This window comes from Rissa tridactyla, chromosome 20, assembly GCF_028500815.1.
Source record: "Rissa tridactyla isolate bRisTri1 chromosome 20, bRisTri1.patW.cur.20221130, whole genome shotgun sequence".
Taxonomy (NCBI): domain Eukaryota; kingdom Metazoa; phylum Chordata; class Aves; order Charadriiformes; family Laridae; genus Rissa; species Rissa tridactyla.
The window spans coordinates 6,541,972-6,562,096 of NC_071485.1; the positions used below are offsets into that span (position 1 = coordinate 6,541,972).

The 20,125-nt window shown below is 41.8% G+C and overlaps 1 protein-coding gene across 4 annotated transcripts in view; it reads left to right on the forward strand.

Annotated features, from left to right (window-relative positions):
- The window catches only part of DOCK5 (dedicator of cytokinesis 5), a 113,279-nt gene that overhangs the window by 73,271 nt on the left and 19,883 nt on the right, over positions 1–20,125 (forward strand). For all 4 annotated transcript variants that reach the window (XR_008463195.1, XM_054180746.1, XM_054180744.1 and 1 more), the window contains 21 exons: positions 122–228; positions 675–811; positions 1,523–1,618; positions 2,521–2,619; positions 5,039–5,133; positions 5,824–5,902; positions 6,450–6,550; positions 7,651–7,709; positions 8,200–8,354; positions 9,977–10,062; positions 10,609–10,765; positions 11,090–11,130; positions 11,243–11,333; positions 12,219–12,338; positions 13,132–13,221; positions 14,017–14,121; positions 15,704–15,845; positions 18,220–18,301; positions 18,505–18,589; positions 19,381–19,467; positions 19,931–20,107. Coding sequence is in view for 3 of the 4 variants with exons in the window: in XM_054180746.1 (XP_054036721.1) it covers positions 122–228; positions 675–811; positions 1,523–1,618; positions 2,521–2,619; positions 5,039–5,133; positions 5,824–5,902; positions 6,450–6,550; positions 7,651–7,709; positions 8,200–8,354; positions 9,977–10,062; positions 10,609–10,765; positions 11,090–11,130; positions 11,243–11,333; positions 12,219–12,338; positions 13,132–13,221; positions 14,017–14,121; positions 15,704–15,845; positions 18,220–18,301; positions 18,505–18,589; positions 19,381–19,467; positions 19,931–20,107 (2,191 nt within the window). In the remaining variant the exon portion in view is untranslated. The remainder of the gene's footprint in view (positions 1–121; positions 229–674; positions 812–1,522; positions 1,619–2,520; positions 2,620–5,038; positions 5,134–5,823; positions 5,903–6,449; positions 6,551–7,650; positions 7,710–8,199; positions 8,355–9,976; positions 10,063–10,608; positions 10,766–11,089; positions 11,131–11,242; positions 11,334–12,218; positions 12,339–13,131; positions 13,222–14,016; positions 14,122–15,703; positions 15,846–18,219; positions 18,302–18,504; positions 18,590–19,380; positions 19,468–19,930; positions 20,108–20,125) is intronic.

The following is a 20,125-nucleotide window of genomic DNA, read 5'->3' on the forward strand; positions in this document are numbered from 1 at the left end:
CGATACCCACCCGGTGACAAAACTGCTTGACCTGCCCAGGTGCAGGACAGCATCGGTGCAGGGTGGAATCACATTGGGTGAAGATGCTGACCATCTGCTTACTTTGTGGTTTGCACACTAGTGTCCTCTTCAGCAAGTTTATCCAAAGTATTCCCGACAACCAGTTAGTTCGCCAGAAGCTGAACTGCATGACCAAGATAGTCGAGAGTGATCTGTTTAAACAGTCTGGTAAGTAGCGAATTGAAATCTCTGAATTCTGCACGGGGCCACGCACCCTTAAAAACAAAAGTGTCTTTCAAGTTCGCACGTACTGTACATCAATCATCAGTGGTAGTCTGCCATTACATCCATCTTTAGAAATATTCCTTGCCATGGAACAACTGAAACTTTTTGCTGTTCAGTCTCTATACAATGCCTAATACTGTGGGATCCTGATCCAGCGTGTTGATTTAGGAAGAGGCAGAAGGTGAGAGTGCACTATTTGATGCAGTACATATAATTAGAGGTTATTTATGATCGTCTTTAATCTGTTAGTGGTAACTCAAGTGGATTTAAGCATGTTTTGGTGTCTAGGATAAAGTCATGAGCAGAAAGCTACTGCGTGGTACCCATGCGTAGTGAGTGCTGAAGAACTTTGAGACCAACAAGATGTGGTACTCTGTTTCGTTTTTTAGAATGCAGAGATGCTCTTCTGCCGCTACTAATAGATCAGCTGAGTGGCCAGCTGGATGACAATTCAAGCAAGCCCGACCATGAGGCCTGCTCACAGCTACTTAGCAGTGTTCTTGAAGTCCTGGATCGGAAAGATGTGGTGAGCGTGAACTGCGGAGGGTGTAAATTAAGGTTTAACTCTTCTTTTGAGAAGTTAAGGCAAAGAAATGTTCTCAACTTATGCTTTGAAGAATTACGAAGTTCTGATGTTTACAGCAATCGTGTTGCATTGCCATATAGTTCTTTGAATCTCTTTGCACATGAAGTAGCTATGTCTGAAAAGGAGCCGTGAAAGTTGAATTAGTGGTTATCACTACAGTACAAAGCAAATTACTTTCCTTTCCAGGGACCAAAATGTTATTCCCAGTTACTTTGGTGGCTTGTTGGAGCAAGTCATAAAAGTATTTGGTTTCGTGTTTTCTCTTCTGTGCAACAGGGACAACAATCATTATTCCGTCAGGAGAATACAGTTATTTGCCACATTAGTCGTGGAAATTGGTTCTAAGTTGCTGTGAAAAGAACAGTTTGAACTGCAGAGCTGTTGAGGGAAAACAAAGCCAAATCAAAGCGCCAGCTTCGGTTTAGCTATGCAGGATGAACTAATGAAGCTGGTGTAGATCAATCATGTTAGCTCTCCACTAAGTGTATACCTCCAGTATTCGAATCGATTGCTCATGTGTTTTAAATCTCCTTTTTCGCATCCTGTAATACCAATTAACCACTGTCAGGGCAGTCCTCTTGCACAGGGAGCGCTCTCTAGAGCAATATACATTAAGAATTGTCTCAAATTTTCCTTACTGAATATCCCCAGGGGCCCACTGCTGTGCACATCCAGCTGATCATGGAACGCCTGCTAAGGAGAATAAACCGCACGGTGATTGGAATGAGCAGACAGTCTCCGCACATTGTGAGAGCCTTTTACTTGCTTCAGTTATTACTTTACCATTTGTTATAGTGGAATTTGTTCTCCTGGGAGATTTCAGCGTGTAGCAGTGGTTTATGAAATCATCTTTCCGTTTCCTGCAGGGCTTCTGTGCCACTAAAACATGGCTTTTGGTGGTTTTCTGAGACCAGGTATTAGGATACAAATTGTCCTCTTCCAGCAGCAGTTTGAACTGAGTCACAGTTGGCTTGGCTGTGATTTCAAGTTCCTTTGGGCTCTTGTGCACAGAGAATTTGGTTTCGGTGCAGTTCCTAATACGCAAAGAGTCTTTGCTGAAAAAATACTCTTTTGTCACCTTGGCTGAACGGGATTAAATGCTGAAGGATGAGGCATCTCTAAGGGGCATTTCTGTGTGGCACCCTAGAAGGTAGAAGCAAGTTGGGAAGTTTTAATTTGCCACATACAGGAAGATGGAAAAATCAAGAGCTGGGTGTATATAGCAATACCTTCGTTTTGATAACTCTAAGGTCAAGTTAATAGCATCACCAATATGTTAGCCGTGAGAATTACAGTTGGCCATAGTGAATTTGAAAGTCATAAAACCATAGAATCGTTTAGGTTGGAAGAAACCCTTAAGATACGATGCAGGGATTCTTATATACAGTCAATTGTTTCAAGGATGTGTTTTTTCTTGCAAAATGTGATTCCTGGGGGGAAGGAAAGCTACACCCAGACTTCCTAGCTGGAATTTAGGAAGTCTTGACTGGCTTGGGGTAGAGGACTAAACAGTCACACAGACTGATGCGAGGACATAGATGAGCAGGACTGTGATCAGTGATATTTGATTAGGCAGCAATCTGCCAAGCTTTGAACTGACAATACTTAATACAGAAAAATAATCAAATGTTTTGTTTTTCCTGTTCTAGGGTATCTTTGTGGCCTGTATGACAGCCATCCTGAGGCAGATGGATGATTTCCATTACAACCATTACATCAATACTTTCAAAACCAGGCAGGACATCATTGTAAGTCACTGTGGCTGGGGCATTAGCTCAGCCCCTAAAGAATTATGCTCTGCTTCTGAAAGGTCATTTCAAGTTGCTGTATTCAGTTTGGGAGTGATTATACTGCATTCATCAGCAATAACTTAGGGGCACCTAATGCTGCAGCCACTGGGGATATATTCACATCACCCTGCTGGATACACAGGGGATGTTGCTGACTCAGTAGAGCCTGAGAATAGTGTTTGTAGCACTGAGTAAAAACATGTTTAATGACTATTTAAGTCTGGGCGAGTAAAAAGTCAGGAACCAGAAGAGTGAATGAAGATGAAAAGGAAAAGCATTTTCTCCTCCCTTGCTCTCACTGTATCTCTTTGTGATCCTGGTCTCTGTACTTCTTTTTAATTCTTTCTCCTCCTCTAGAGTTTAATTAAGTGCTTTAGGGGGCAGCAATGCAAATAGTTCCCTCCATGTTAAAAACTGTGTACAATTCATGTCCCCAAAGACTTTCAATACAAAACCAGGTGAAACATTAGGGTTTTATTTTTTTTGAGGCCATTTGAATGAACAGATTTTTCCCCAGACTACCCATGACAAGTCGTAACCAAAACCTGTATTTATGCAAGTCTCTGAAGCATGACACAGCAACTGTTCTGGCTTTTTTGTCCCCATACTCCTTGTTTTGCAATTTAGAAGTGCTTGCTTATTTAAATACTGGCTGGGGAAGAGCCTGGAGTTGTGTTCTTCCTCTAAAAGCTAGCTCAAAACCCACAAGAAGGTGTTTGTTATTCGTTTTGGATGACAAGGTGATCTCTCCCTGTGCAGCTGGAATTGCTTGCAATCTGTTGAGCAACATAGCCACCTACAGGACACACACATTTCTGTCACTTCTGCATTAAAAGGCCACTCGACTGCATTGTCTATAGAGAGCACTCATCATCTAGTTTTAGAACGGCTTTTTATATTACCCAAATAATTTTTTGTGAAGGAAGAAAAACCAAAATCAAGTCAATTCAGGAATTCTGCTGATGTTGATCACGTAAATGAGTGACAAGGTTTTCAGCAGGGTTACGTAGCAATACTCTGTCTGAGGAAGAAGGGTGCTAGGAAGACAAATTGATAGATTTTGGAAACAGGTGGATTCAAGGCAGAATTGAAACCAAATTTTGTTGAGTGGGCCTCAAGTCAGGATTTTTTCTTTTTCCCCGAAGAGCTGTTGATTTTTAATCTGATTTTTACAAATCCGTATGTCTACAGAAGCAAGCCCATGTTTGTGGTGGTGTAGTGGTTGTTAATACCAATAGAACATTGCATTTTCCTTTACTGCGATAATTGGTTTTATTTATTTTTGCTGTTTATTGTTGGGTTTTATTTGCTTTGGTATTTACAGCCCTGGCATTGCATCATTACGTGGTTGGTTTAACACTGTTGTAGTTAATTCCTATCTTCAAGGTGCCCCTTGTCAAGTCCAAACCTTTCCATCAAGCTCTGATTTAATAATGCCTAAAAGACTTTTACTGAGGCAGCACCAAATGCCCGTTTCTCTCTCTACATCGATGTTGCTTGCCAATTCTTCAGAGCAAGCTGTTCAGCTCAACAGAATTTTATTTTTTTTTCTGGTGATCTTTGCAAGGTGGCGATTTCTCATGTGACCTTCTTTGTGTCCCCCTCATTTTTGAATGCTGATGTGTTGGCTTTGTAGAGAATAGAATCCATTTAAATGCTCACAGGTAACATTTATATTTGTAGAGACCACAATGTAGGAATCAATATCCTTGATATTGCCCTTTTCTGCTCATCTCTCTTCTTTTTTCCTTTTTTCTTATTCTGCAGTTCAACCTTGCCTTGCCCAAGTCTTAAGGTGTGATACAGCTTTGTTTGGAGCAGTTTAGTGTTTGTGCAAAAAGTGTCTTTTCTACAGCAATGTTCTAAACCATGTGTCTGATGGCATGTTCACTACCTCTGTTTAACTGTCCTTAAATGGGACCAGAAAAGACTTAACTAATTGGGCAAGTGAAAATGCATTATTATTTCCATCTTTATAGAAGATGCTGCATGGGGCTGTTACACTGCCGTCATTCAGACGTTTGGAAACAAGTCCTCGAATATTGGATTTGCTTTTTAATCCAGCTTGTGCACCAGAACTCCCTACAACACAGCTTAATTCAAAACAGTAAAGACAGATTTAATTAAACAGATCAGCATGTTCTGTGGAATTATTTCTCCTTCTGTAATTTAATGAATGAGATGTCAGAAATAATGCAGTTATTGGAATATACCCACACAATAAGAGATGTTTCTTAGGAGGTACAGTGTATTGATTGCTGATCAATGCAGTCATTAATCAATGCAATTGCAAACATTTGCATTTCCCTGTGTTTTCATGTGGGTAAACGACTACCGTGTTCAACCTGATGGGCTGTGGTTTTTATTTTTCCAACAGGACTTCCTGATGGAAACATTCATTATGTTTAAGGATCTGATTGGAAAAAATGTCTATGCAGCTGACTGGATGGTCATGAATATGATGCAGAGCAGGTACGGAGTTGCCGATGTTTTAAGTCTTGCTTCTGCTTTGGAGCCTTTCTGGTTCTGAGAGGAGGGTGACTCACACAAGCAAGCTTGCAAATCACTGGAGTTACAGAGGCTTATTTTCTTTTACAGTTTCAGGGTGATTTAAATTAGATTTCAGTAAATTGTAGTGCCTGCGCCTTTCTGTTGACAGACTGGAAATCGTTCTTCTGCCCAAAGGCACACAATCAAAACCATGCAGTCTTTCATCCAGTGACTTATCTGCTGGAGAGTGTAACGTAAATCAGAGAAGCCATTTTGGTTTCAATTCTGGGCGAATCATGTGGCAAACGTAAAGCTAGAGTTGGACGTAAGTGTGGTGTAGGGTTCAGTGTGCCGGCCTGTAGACTACAACTAACCAGATTCACTTCTGTCCTCTGCTGGGGGCTTTGTTTGGCCTTGACACTGTGTTATCAAAGAGACTGGATGACCCAAAACGTGTTTTGTTTTTCATCTGCCTGCAGTCAGGGTTTCTTTTGTTCATAGTAAGTCCCTGTACTAGGAAAGAGGTGAAATAGCATTATAGAGGAATATCTGTCTTGTGTGGGAGCATCTCTTGTTTTCTCCTGAGCTTACATGTAGGAGTCGTAAACCCAGAACTGCAATGTTGTTTTTTTCAAGAGCCACATTTTATTTGATGTCTTTTATCTCTTCCAGGGTTTTCCTCCGGGCAGTGAACCAGTTTACCTCTGTACTCAACCGTTTCTTTCTGGATCAAGCAAATTTTGAACTCCAGGTAATAGTTCCATTGTTTCTGGATTTCCTTAGGGACCCTAGTCCTGAAAGGCAGGAAGAACAAACAAATCCTACTGTTAACAGATTTGTTGATATGGAGAATGCCTGTGGAAAATGCCCATAGTCTTCTACAGCAAAGCAATTCTGAATTACAGACCTGTGAATAGTGCAGCAATAAGCTGCAAGCAGACAGAACTGCTGCAGGCTTTGCAAGGTCAAGTTGAGCAGCGTGCTGACTATAGCTGATTTGTGCTTGACTAGTGAAGAACAAAATACCGTATTGGATGTACCCACTGTCACTTCCTTTAGTTGGAATGTACAAGCTAAAAAGAGTGAGAAACTTGAAGCTGCTGTATGCTTCTGGCTTGCCTGCCGTGGCTGAGGACAGGCGCGCTGAGTACCAGCTCGCTGTTGGTACGCTTCCTCGTTAACACTTGGGAGACTCGTTAACCTGGGAGACTGCAGCATTTGGGGCTGTGTAGCTCTGTTGTGCTGGTTGTTGCTTTTCCTTTGTCTTTTCCTATTTTAGACTTGTTTCTCTTCCACAGCTCTGGAATAACTATTTCCATTTGGCAGTGGCCTTTCTCACTCATGAATCCCTCCAGCTGGAGACCTTCTCACAAGCCAAACGCAACAAAATTATCAAGAAGTGAGTTTACATTTAAAAAGTCGTCAGGCCTTTTTGCTTTTAAGAAAGCCTTTTGCTTTTAAGAAATTTTTACTGTTCCAGACATACCTCGTACAATCTCAGAATGTGATGACGCGTGCTATGGAAGTGCTCGATTAATGAGCGATGGTAAAGGGAGGAGGGGTGACTAGGACAGACGTCAGGTCTTCACACTGTGGATGTCTAAGTCTGGTCAGACAGATCCTGAGCTGTTTGAGCTCAATTTAAGCACCTTGCCACAAGATTCTTTCCACTGTAAGGTCCGTAACAGAAGGCTTGTCGTAGTTCCCAAAGCAATACCTTATGCAGTTCCTCAGACATCCTGGAAGGTAGGTAAGCAAGAATCCTAAAAGCCCTGCCATTTCTTAGTCCCTTTTCTTTGCTTTTCCTGTTACGAAAGTGAGAGCACTTCAAAGGTGTTCATCAAGCCAAAAGTAGTAATTTTTAGTAACTTGGCAAAATTCACAAAGACACTGAACAGCTTTTACTTCTGCATTTAGCTGGAATCAAGTCCCTAGATATCTTTGTAGATCTTGACACAGAATTTTGTTAGGGCATACACAGTTAAGGTTTGACACCTTTTTTTCTGCAATAATGTGGGCTTTTAGAAGCCTCATAATTAAATATTCTTGCATTCTCTCAATGTCAGCAGTTAAAGCTTTAGGGGAAAACACTGAATACAACAAAATTCTGTGTAGGATTGCGTGAAGCAGCAGGACTGCAGCTTTATTCTGCTGTCGGAGTCTGCAGTCTGCTGCCATAGTGGCACGTGGCCGTTGTCTTCCTCTGTGCATTGAGCATTAGTGCTGGGCAGGGTAAGGAAGGGAAAAAGATGAGCTGAACATCTAACAAAAGGTATGTAATACTGAGGAACTGCTTGGTAGACTCTTAGTAGGGAAGACAGTCTGTGAGACCCCTTGGTATAAACGCCCAGCGTATTCAGGTTTGTGTGTGGTGGGTTTTTTTAAGGAGAGGGTAACAGATTTTGTAGTGCTGCCATGAAATTTCTTCCGCAGCTTTGCAAAATTAACTTCAGTGCATAGGCCTCTTTCATCTTTTTCTTTCTAATACTTTTTTTCTAGGTATGGGGACATGAGGAAAGAAATTGGCTTCAAAATAAGGGATATGTGGTACAATTTGGGTGAGTTCCAGCAAAAGAATTATCTTCGTTCAAGCTGGGTTTCAAATCCTTTATTTCTTTATAAAAGCTGCCTGTGTTTAATGTGGGGAAATACACTTAAGGTTCAGCTGTTTCAGAGCACAAAATCTCTTTTCCTTTTTTTGTAAATAGCTTGCAAAAAGTGATCTTTTCCCACATCAGCTGCTGAGATAATTTCTTAGATTCCTTATAAAGGATGTTCTACTATACGAAGGACGAGAGCAGAATTTTTCAGAGAGCCTTTGTGATTTGCAACATTGCATGCAATTCAGTTCAATTATTTTCTTGGACTGTTTCTGAAATTTGGAGCTGTAAGATGTTAATTCTACATTAAGTAGCCATTATCTTTTTAAAATATGCATTCTAAGCAGAATATCTGTCTTTTATGGTCTTTATATGAATAATGTGCTTAAACATTTGGATATCCAAATCCTGCCTTTAGGATGTGTATCTGACTTTGACTTTCTTGCAGGTCCCCACAAAATAAAATTCATTCCAGCAATGGTAGGCCCCATCCTGGAGGTAACCCTGGTCCCTGAGCCTGAGCTACGGAAAGCTACAATTCCCATCTTCTTTGATATGATGCAGTGCGAGTTTAACTTCAGTGGGAACAGAAACTTCCATATGGTAAGGGAGCTTGGTATCTTCCGTATTGATGTTCCACAGTATGTGTTGGGCAAGAAGGAGAAGAGAACATTTAAACAAAACCAAAAGAAACAAAAACCACACAAAATAAGCATCGTGCCAAACACTTTGGGAAGTTATTGTTAAGTGATTTGTAGGAGTCAGGACTCTCCGGTTCTGTCCCTGACTGTACCTTTGCACAACTTTGATAATTAATGAGTTCCTGTTTTCATACTTCTCTGCGTTTGCAAGTATGTGAATACCCACATCTAAATTGTGAAGCAATTTGGAGACCCTAAGAGGGTACTCTAAAAGGAGTGTTTACTTACATTTATAATAACAATATAAATTCCCCCATGGCAGATCTTTGTCTGTACATGTAAGTCGCTATAATTAAAATCACTGGACGGTGAAGTGTTAGGACTATCTAGTTCCTTAGATATTGACCAATCCTTCATTAATTTTAAATTTGACAACACATTTGTGAGTACTGATGTCAGCGTTACGGAAAGCAGAACAGTGATCCAAAGGACAGACACTATTTGCTTGAGGCTACACAAGCAAAAAGTCAGAGCAGGGAACAGGACGCGGATCCCTGAGTTCCAACCCTGTGCTCGTTTCTCCAGAAGTTACCTTTTGTTGCTACTGAGCAAGCACCAGAAAGTAAGGAAAAAAGAGGAGCTTCGCTTTTGCCCTGAGGCTAAGTTTTCAGTGCAGTTTCTAAGGACTTATTCTTCCAGCTTTCCTCTGGGGATATCGGACATTAACATCTCAACTGGCAGGCAGGGGACACTGTAGTTACGCTGTAGACAGTCTTCTCCCTGGAGATAGGTAGGAGCCATCCATCCAAAAGGCAGCCACCTTGGCATTTCAGACTGTTGTCAAATGTGACGTGCATCTCCCTAAGCACCATCCTCACACCAGCTTAGACCCAGCTTCACTGTGCATACGGGATCTTTCTTCCCTTGGGGTCGTCAGTCTTTGGGGTGGTTGGCCCCAGGGTCTCAGGGTTTTTTGGAATCAATAGAAGGAAGCAGGATGTGTGTGGCATGGATTTTCCATTCCAGTGGTGTTTATATACCGGCTACAGTTAAAACTGAGACTATGTACTTGACCTGCTTGCGCATAACAGGGCACGTCTTTATGGCTAGACAGATAGTCACGCAGGACTTGGTTCTTGCATCGTGAGAAGTTGCTTTAATTACTCGTGCAAGTGTTTATGATGGCCAGAGAGTTTTGACTTGCCCTTAACTGACAGTAGTAGTTCAGTTTCTTTAGGGTGGGTGAATGACCATTATCATCTGTAAGCTGGCTGCTAGAACGCTTCTCCATCCTTGCAAAACTGAACAGCTAATGGATGGAGGAGAAGGGGAAGAATCACCTCGGAGAATGACTTTGCAGTGCCTGTAGGGTGAGAGGGAGGACTTGTATTTTCTTGCTCCAGTCTTGTTGTCCTGGCTTCTTACGACTTTTATTCTGCTCTGAAAGCGTCTTCTAGCTTGGCTCATAAAACCAGTGTCTGATGGTTGAGGCAGTTCAGAAACGCCGGCCACAAGCATTACTAATGTTCACACCACACTCTTGAGAGCCGCTGTCTATTTGATTGTGGTTTTTTGCCTTTTCAGTTTGAAAATGAGTTGATAACCAAGCTGGACCAGGAAGTGGAGGGTGGTCGAGGAGATGAACAGTACAAGATATTACTGGAGAAACTGTAAGTTTTGTAAAGAACATGGAGACTCTTTTTTTACAGCTTAGTTGGCTACTTTTTAATACAGAGAAACCTTAATTCGTTACTCCAGTGAATAGGGAGACAGTGTAGTTGACAGTGATCTTAATGCTGTACAGGTGCTCTAAGGATATTTGCCTTAAAATGATGCTTTTATTCTGGAGCAGCAACTTGCACATCTACCCTGAACTTGGAGGTGAAAGCCTAGAGGCAGGTTCCAAACTGGGAAGGGGGCTGTACGTCGAAAAGCTTGAGAACATCAGGCTCTGAGTTAAAGCAAAATCAGGGCCACCTTTTAGCACCAAAAGTAGAACACAGGTTTTTGATGAAGGCGGGCGTTAACCTGCCTGACTTTGGTGTTTCGGATCTGTGGGTGCAGTGGGCGGTTCTGCACCAAGCGTTGCTGTTCTTGAAATATATTTGACTCTGTTAGCTCAGTGGCTGTTGGGGTAATTTACACTGAAGTTCTACTTAATACCGCTCAGGACTGTAACCGAGAATTCCCTTCCATCTCTCTGGGTGTACCTGCAGCCTCCTGGAGCACTGTCGGAAGCATAAATACCTGTCTGCTTCTGGAGAAGTGTTTGCTCTGCTGGTCAGCAGCCTGCTAGAGAACCTGCTGGACTACAGGACCATCATGCACGATGAAAGCAAGGAGAACCGCATGAGCTGCACTGTCAATGTGCTGGTATGGGGAAGGCTGAATTTGGATATGAGTTCTTCTTTACTCACATGACTTCTGCGGATTCTGAAGGATTATTTTTTTTTTCTTGTAGGATTTTAAGTAATTCTTTATGCCTTTTCTGGTTAATGATAGGCCCAAATCAGGCCACCAGCTATTGACAGCTTTTCTAGAGGTGATAGTAACCCTGCCTTATGTTAAAGGGATGGTTGCAGGGATGTATGCACCTAAGTAGTCAAAATCACAGCTTAAGTTACTTGTCTAGAGATGATTATGCAAATCCACAGCACAATCCATCGTAAAAGTTTGACTTTTCTCTATTCTTGGCAGAATTTTTATAAGGAGAAGAAACGAGAGGACATTTATATCAGGTAGGCTATTTCCCTGCATAAACCTGTATAGAAGCCTCTGTTTCTCTTGGTGTGCTGTACACTGGTGCAGGAGCCCTTCACATCAAGTAACAATTGCTTTTCCTTTATTTAGGTATCTGTATAAACTCCGGGACTTGCACACAGACTGTGAGAACTTCACAGAGGCAGCATACACTCTCCTCCTCCATGCAGAGCTGCTCCAGGTATTACACTAAAGCCAATGTTAGTTTCCACTGTCAAGGTATAGGTTTTAAATGAAGTGCAAACAGCTCAGAATAAACAATCCATATTTTTTTCTTAATGTGACTTAGCATTACTTATGTTCTAGTGGTCATTAAGGAGCTTCACAATTTTGCAAATAGCACTGCAGCTAAATGGATAAAAGCAAAAATGTTATTAGCATCGATTTTTTTTATGTGCTCTTGGTGAAACAGAGTGCTATAGTGAGCTGGGAGAAAATGTCCATATTCGGAGTCATAGTACAGGGTTTTTTTCCACTTCTGTGTGAAAGCCTAAGACATCTTAATTTGGATTTAAGTCAACCTCTTCATGCCTGCCACAGATGAATAAAGCATACACATTCAGTTAGTGTCTCAGCATAAGACCTTAAGCCAAAATCACACCTGTTTTGCAGATATAATTTAACATGTATTAACATTTTAAAGTGATTTTTAAATATGACTATAAACATTGCACAAGTTCAGATCAATTCCTAAACTGATTTAAAATGAGCTTTTAATGTAGAAAAAAATTTGCACATAACTGAAGTTTTGTGGCTACCTGTGTGTGTAGTGGGAGAGCGTAACCAGATGTTTTCTGAGCAGCTGGCTGCAGCGGTTTAAGAAGTTACTGCTTACTGGCTACCTGTTACTCTAACCGTGCTGCTGAGATGAGTGTTTCTGTGGGCATTCCTAGTTTACGTTAGTTAGCCAGCTCAGCTTACGTCCGTGCAAAACTTCCTTTGCGTTGGTGCTGGATTTGTCTGTAATGCTTCCCTGCAGAAGCTGAGCCTATCCACTCTAAGGAGTTGTTAATCTGAAAATGTTCCAGTTCTTTCAACTTTGCCTTTTTTTTCCCCTCTGTACTAGTGGTCTGAGAAGCCATGTGTCCCTCACCTCCTGCAGCGGGACAGCTACTACGTCTACTCGCAACAAGAACTCAAGGAAAAACTCTACCAAGAAATTATCTCCTTCTTTGACAGAGGCAAGGTGAGTGTGTCTGCAGTGTTCATACGATTCACTGGTAAATACTTGGCTTGGTGAGTGTAGCTGCCCGAGGCTGGCTTCAAGGGTAGCATCAGACGCGATTCTGTAGCAGGCCTTTGATGCTGAAGCTTGACTTTTTAATAGGGACCACAGTACCAGCGTGAGCAGGGCATGTATTTGTCCTGGTGGATAATTGAATCCTTCTGTTTCCTTGTGAGTCGAAGAGCATCTGAAAAATTAAGCCTGTTCAAGACACTGGGTAGATGAGAAAACTATAGGCGTTTTCCTTTCTTTTCTGGGTAACGGCTTTTGTCAGGTTTGTTGCACCGCAGTAAGCGGGGCTTGTCTGGCTGATACTGAACGTGTGGTAGCTGCACTTGGGATAGATGGTTCTACCAGGGCAGAATGAGGCGAACCCCAGGAAGCCTGATGCGGGGGATGCAGTGTTACTGTAGGAGTAGGTGTTACCACCTGGGCTTCTCCTTCGCTGTTCAGGCATCTCCTTCCACCTCTTTGTGCCTCAGTTTTCCCTATCAGCAGTAACAATAGAAACCTTGCTTTGTAAATCACTTTCAGGCCTACAAATCCACAGAACTGCGTGACTATAATAATTACTGCACAAAAATGTACAGCATGGAGTCTCAGGGAAAGTTGGCAGTGCATTAAAGTACTGCCTGAATTAAAAATCAGCTGAATGTTTTGTTTACCTATCTGTGGTAACGAATGCTTTTAACTGAGTCTTTTATTTTGTTTGTGCTCTTCTTCCCCCGCCCGCCTCCCTTCACCCTCCGTGGAGATGTGGGAAAAAGCCATTCAACTCAGTAAAGAGTTGGCTGACATGTATGAAAACAAGGTCTTTGATTATGAAGGACTTGGTAATCTCCTGGTAAGAATTTTTTTTCTCCATTTTCAGCAGGCTGCTGACTGCTTAAATTAGTATTGTTGAGCAGGATAAGCCCAAAATACATTTATATTAAAGACAAGCAAACCAACATAATGCCAATGGTTTTGTGAAGCTTAGTATTAGAAGAATGTTTTCGTAGTTTTGTTTAAAGCATGTGGGTTTGACCTTGTAATTAGCATGACAATATTGTGTGCAGATGTTTAGCATTCTTAGTGTTGATCAAATAAGGTAACATTTGCATGGTGTATTTTCAGGCTCCATAAATCTCATCACCTTGTTATTCCTGTGATAAAACTACTGTGCATGAACACAGAACTATAGAATCATCGTGGTTCTGAATTATGGTTTTTAGTGGTTAAAGATGTAACCAGATGGTCTTTATGTTCTTTCATATGAGATTCATCTGCCCAGTTTTACTTCTGCCAGTTCTCTGACATTTGTCACCATTTGTGTCTGCTCAGTTTCAGAACATATTCATTTTTAATTTGTGTTGCAATAGTTGAGGATTTCAAATATCCTCCTGGAATCCTAAAATACATGGCATTGTTCTCATGTCTGCAAACCAGGAAATGAAGTTGATTCTGGCCCAGACAACCCAAATATTTAACCAAGTAAATGGAGAAGTATGGGACACTCTATCAAAAAAAACAAATGTAAAAAGTGTTCGGTACAGGAGAACTAATAGATTGGGAATTGTCACTGGGAACGTGAAGTACAATCTGGCAGTCTCCTTGAATACTTCACAGTGAAAATGTCTGGTGACTTTTTCTTTTTCAGAAAAAACGAGCTACTTTTTATGAGAATATTATGAAGGCAATGAGACCTCAACCAGAATACTTTGCTGTTGGATACTATGGTCAGGGTTTTCCCTCTTTCCTCCGGGTAAGAATTCTTCAGCACTCAAGTTCTGGAGTGGTGGGTATCCTAAAATCACAATTTTTGCAGAGCTCCCAAGAACATTCAGATGCAAAACTCCTTTTCCTTTGACACCGAGCAATCTAAATCCCTTAAGTATTTCAAAACATTTCAGCATATAAAAACAGACAAGTGAGAGACCAGATTTTTTGTGTTAACAACTTTAATAAAGTTTGCGTGTTGCAATAGGGTTTGTTCAATGATTGATGTGTTCTTATATGGACTTGAACAGAATCTACGTTTTGTATTTGTGCCCTGTGCACTTCTCAGAAATACGATTGTTGCCATTAGAAAATGTTTAGCTTGTAAAGAATTTATCCCATTGCTTTTCAGCCTGAATCAACCTAATTTTCAGGACAGGGATCATTTCAGTGCTCAAGCACATTAGTGAGAGCCTGTCCCACGCAGAAGAGCTAAAATACAGAGATGCTTCCTGTTTGAGCGAGGTCCAGCAATGCTTAGCAGCGATGTAGCCATAATACCAGAATCTAGCCAAAGTGAGTCAGATGGGCAGGGTGCAGCATACTAGAAAGTATTCCCAACTATTATTTAAAATTAAGGAACGTCTACATTTTCAGTTGTTTGAAGTTGCTGGCCTTAAATGGAAGCCAAGCTTAATAAAAAAGAAAAATGTTAACTTAGGACGGTGGAACTGGATGGCACAAAAGGCTTTCACCTCCAGGTCATGTTTTTGAATCCATCCCTTCCAGAAACCACTGCTTGGTGGCCAGTTTGGAAAAATAATTGGCTGTGGTCTACTCTTAAGTCTCTAATGCGAAACTGCCATAGCTGGCTGTTTTGTTAATGGCAGCTGAAGAGAGTCAGGAACGGAACGGAGGTAAAACTCGTGTCTTTGTGCATATGGAGATCCCCGTTAACTCATACCATAAGGGCTCTGGCAAGGAGCATGCAGTTCCCTGCATTAAAGAACTTCTTGGGACACATGTAGGACAAGAGGAAACGGGTTCAAGTTATGTCAGGGGAGGTTTAGATTGGATATCAGGAATCATTTTTTCACTGAAAGGGTTATTAAAGATTGGAATAGGCTGCCCAGGGAGGTGGTGGATTCGCCATCCCTGGAGGTGTTTAAAAAAAGCGTGGATGTGGTACTTAGGGACATGGTTTAGAAGTGGTTTTTGTCAGGGTAGGTTAATGGTTGGACTTGATGATCTTAAAGGTCCCTTCCAACCTCAACGATTTTGTGATTCTATGTTCTCTTATTTAAAATCAGTCCCCTGCCTGAGGCTTCATGTGTTGAATGTGTGAGTTCTTAGAGTGCTAGAAAGCACAAACATGTTCAATAGCACTTGTATGTGGAACAATGAATTTTTCTAGGCAAATATGAGGATGCCGTTACACGGCCTTGCTCCCGAGAGCTGCTGGGTGTATCTCCAGCCTGTGTTTATTCCCTCATGTATTCTGGCCGAGTTGAGTTGGGAGGCAACCTTTCATATAAACTAGAACTCTGAGACTACTCTGTGTATATTTGGAAAGCTCTTTCTTATTGCTTTGTTCAGTGTTAATTCTCTTTTTCTTCTGCTACCTACAGAATAAAATTTTTATCTACCGTGGCAAAGAGTATGAACGAAGGGAGGACTTCAACCTGAAGCTGTTGACCCAGTTTCCCAGTGCCGAGAAGATGACCAGTACTGCCCCTCCAGGAGAAGAGATCAAGTCTTCTCCTAAACAGTGTATCTTTTTCCTAGAATAAGAGAATTGGTAAACAATAATAAGCAAGGAACTTGCTGCTCCAGGGGGACTTTGAAGGCAGGCACTGGGCATGAAAATAGGACTATCCAGAATTGCAGTAGTGAACTTAAACATATTGAAAAAGAGAGAGACAGCTGGATACAGTCAGAGTTAAAATGGGTGCTGTTAGGATATCACCTGAACAGATTGCAGGTCAGGATTTCTTGTGCCTTCACGAGCAGGTGGTGCTGACTGCTGTATTATATGTGTGTGATCAGTCCAGTTTGGTATTTCTAGGTGCAAGAGGCAAAATGCAGGTGGTGAAAGCGGGATGTAAGGAAAATGGAAGTATGCTCTCTTCTTGCTTGCAGATAACTAGCATTTATGAAGTGGCTGGTTGTTTGTTGTTTTTTTTCCCCCTAGAAGTCACTTTGTAAGGAATGTGAAGTGGTTATTTATGTTGATGAAGGTTGTTTTGTGAACAACCCTTCTGCTTGTTTGTTGTGGTTTTTTTTTTAAAGTTTATTTTTTCTTTATGCTGGTGAAACTCTAGCCTGTGTGCCACAGCACACCATTAGGCTTAAGATTCACTTTCTCTTAATTGTGAGCACAGCCAAGTGCAGCCTAGTGAAGATGCTTCAGGTTCTTGTTTGTGACTTCCAGTCAATAGCAGATGTGTTTCTGGAAGATGTACATCGGTAAAAAACAAGTTACTGGGCTTCTGGCCTGTCTTATAGAGGCCAGTGTTATACAGGCCAGACTAGAGAATGTGGTGGTCCATTTTGGCCTTAAAAGTCTGTGTACAAAGGCACAACTCAAGCAGTGATACCAGATGCTTCCCTTGCAATAAGCCTGCCAAGCACTAAATCCACATAGGAAATTAAAATTCATTCAAGACCAAACTTGGTATCAAAAAATGCCTCTTCTATTGCTGCTTTGTTTCAGCTACTTCCTTTGCATCTGTTTGTGTTTGTTCTAATGTTTTTGGCTCACGATGAACCTGAACTGCAAAATTTGGATCCAGATCTGAACTCTTCCAAAAGTTTGGGGGTGTTTGGTTCCGGGTCTTTGGCATTGCCCCATTGTAAAGAGGAGCAGCTGCATAGCTTGGATTTGGTACAGGTTCTTCTCGGACTCTTACAAACACCTTCTGAAAAGATGAGGAGTTTGAATGCCCAAATCACTGTTGTATTAGGCAGGCGTTGATGGTTCTGTAGTTTGTTTTAATTTCATGCTTTTTTAACCTCCTTTGTCTCAGGCTCTTTTTTGCTTTTGCTCAGGATCTGTTTCTTCACTCTTTCATGATAAAATGCCTTGTTCTTCCTTTGGTTGTTTCATAATGGTGTACTGGAGATATCAATTGAACTGTACGTGGTCTCAGGGAGTGCCTACACAGTCTAGTTTTCCACCAGTTCTGAACTGGAAGCTGTATAGCACGCCTAGCGTGGCATGACGCCCAAGCTAATAAGCTCTCCTGAGAGAAAGAATATATTAGCTTGGGCTCAGTGCTCGATCTAATGTGGCTGTGCGGTTTTGGGTTCGGATTTGGCTGGTACCCAGCTGGCTCTTCAATGCGGGCAGAATGACCTTGCCTTTGCTTTCAAAATACTGTTTAGAGCTACCCTCAGTGAAATAAAGGATGCACGGGGCTGCCCTACCCAGCAGTAAAACCTTCCCGCTTCAGAATGCAATTGGCAGGTGATTCACAGAAATAATCTATTAATGTGGGTCAATTTGTTTATGCTTTCCGTGCGGATTTTTACTTCTGTAAAGCCTTCAATACAGTCCTTAAAGCAGAACTCGGGAGGAACAACATCGTAAGCTGTGGTGCTTGAGGATACTATTAATAATTTTTTTTAATTTCTGTCATGGTTCACAGGTGCACAAGCAGAAGATGAAGTTAGGTATTGCCTGATAATTTCTTCAGTTAGCTTTATTGATCTAAAAATTGGGAAGGAGGGGCAGCTTCAGAGTACTGGAAGAATCTGACAAATAACCGTGGGGTGTTGGGGGAGAGAGAAGAGACAGAAGCATCCGTTACAGAACCCAGTACAGAATCTTGTTTTCCCGTCCCCAAAGTAGAAATCGGTAGCGCCCGGGCTTCCCAGCATTTCACCAGGGAATTTCAATAGTTGGAAGTATTCTTAGAGCCTTATCTTTTGGGGCTTTTAGATCATGAGTGGCATACAAACTGCAAGAAGCAATATAATGGCTGTGATTCTTGATAAACTACCAAGTATTTTTCTTCAAACATGACAAGAGCACAGGGGATTGTTGAGAAGTCTGACATTTGATGAAAACAGGAAGGGTATTTCTCTCCCTCTCCTGTTTTCCCAAAAGGATTCATGTTTTTCATCCTTAACTATAGCTGCTCAGATGTGCAGTGCTTTATTGTGAAGCCTGTGATGAACCTGCCACCTAATTATAAAGATAAACCTGTTCCTGAACAGATCTTAAAGTAATTTCTTTTCCTTTTCCCTCAACATTTCCTCTGTATTTTTTTCAGCTAGCCTAGGCACAAGGTGAAGTGCCTTTGTCTCTTGTGTAAATTTATTTCGCAGTCCAGTCTAAACTTGGTTGGTTTTGAGAGGAAATAGAGGAACGTTTATGTAAGGAGGATGGGAGATGAGAAAACTCACCATTTACTCTGCTTCTTTCTAGCTACTACAGAGCAAACGAGGTACAGCAGTTCACGCACTCCCGACCAGTCAGGAAAGGAGAAAAAGATCCAGACAATGAGTTTGCTGTGAGTCCTTTACTTTTGCTGCCGGCGGGCTTAGGTGTCTGCGCTGTGAGGAAACGGTTCTGTGCATTGATTTATTTCGTTGGTGGCATTTTGAACAGCACTGCCACAATTTCTGTCCTCCACCTGTTGCAATAGAGTTTTTCTATTAAAATGTAGGAAAGCAAAGGGCTGCACTTTGCATTGTAATATTTACATAAAGTCAATGTGCTAATGTCAAGAGGCTCCATAGCTGAAGTTGTAATGCTCAAAATCCTCAATCTAGGATCCATAAATATGGTGCTGCCTGCAGCTTCCTACAGAGCGCAGCTGTGTGTCTGGTAGATGGTGGATGCTGTAGCCATCCTTAAGAAGGCCAACCTCTAACCATGAAGCATCAGTTCAACTTCAGGCCAACCTTTAAGATTTGCCTCTCACTTAAGAGAGTGAGCCTTGGATGCAGTGTAACAGCATGCTTCCTTGCTGCCCGCAAGGTGCACTGTTGCTCATGTGCAGGGGTTGGGCATCTGGCACGTAACTCTGGCTAAATACGCTGTAATCGCAGTCCTGCTAATAGCGATCCACAGGGAAGGTAACAGCCTACTGCTGCTAATGTTGATACCATTTAAATAGCAGAGGTAGTATTTGTTGCGGTGGAACACAGGGTTTCATCGCAGCTAGTGAACGTGAAAGTCATTGTGTAAGTCCTGCCCGCTAGTGCTGGAAGCCTGTTTCTGTGCTCTGCTGCAGAAGAGAATTGAATTGCAAGACCAACATTTTGCTCACATCTGGGAATTTTTTTCTTCTCTAACTAGAATATGTGGATAGAAAGGACAACCTACACGACAGCATATTCGTTTCCAGGCATCCTCAAGTGGTTTGAAGTCAAACAGATCGCAACGGTGAGTTCTGCGTATGGGCTGGGTCTCCTCCCTTCCAATCTTCCGTGGGGTAGAGAGTCTTGCAACAATTAGGACTACTAATCCTTCCACTGTTAGATGTGGCACACTGATAATTTCTGCCTGAGATAAAACCAAATGTGTATCATCTTTGATGTGCTTGTCTTTTTATGCCATTCTGCAGACAGCTCTACCCAAGGCAGCAAAGTTCTGTTGACTGTATAGTGCTTGGGAGAGTTGTTACTTCTGTAACACACTCCACAGTGGGCAGCCAAGTCCTAAACTGTTGTTCCTTCAGGTTAAGGTATAAGATCATTCTTGCATTCATCTCTGAATGGCAAGGTAGTTAGCACAGGGGTTCCAAAATCCTCTGCTGGAAACTATTGGGCTGCGATTCATATATGAGGAGTTACTTAACTTCATAGTCAGTGGAGGCAAGGTTTATTCTGTTTCTTCTTTCCATCAGGAGGAGATCAGCCCCTTGGAGAACGCCATAGAAACGATGGAACTAACCAATGAGAAAATCAGCAACATCGTCCAACAGCATGTCTGGGACCGGAGTCTTCCTGTCCATCCTCTCTCTATGCTCCTGAACGGGATTGTGGACCCAGCGGTCATGGGGGGATATACCAACTATGAAAAGGTCTTTTTCACATTTATC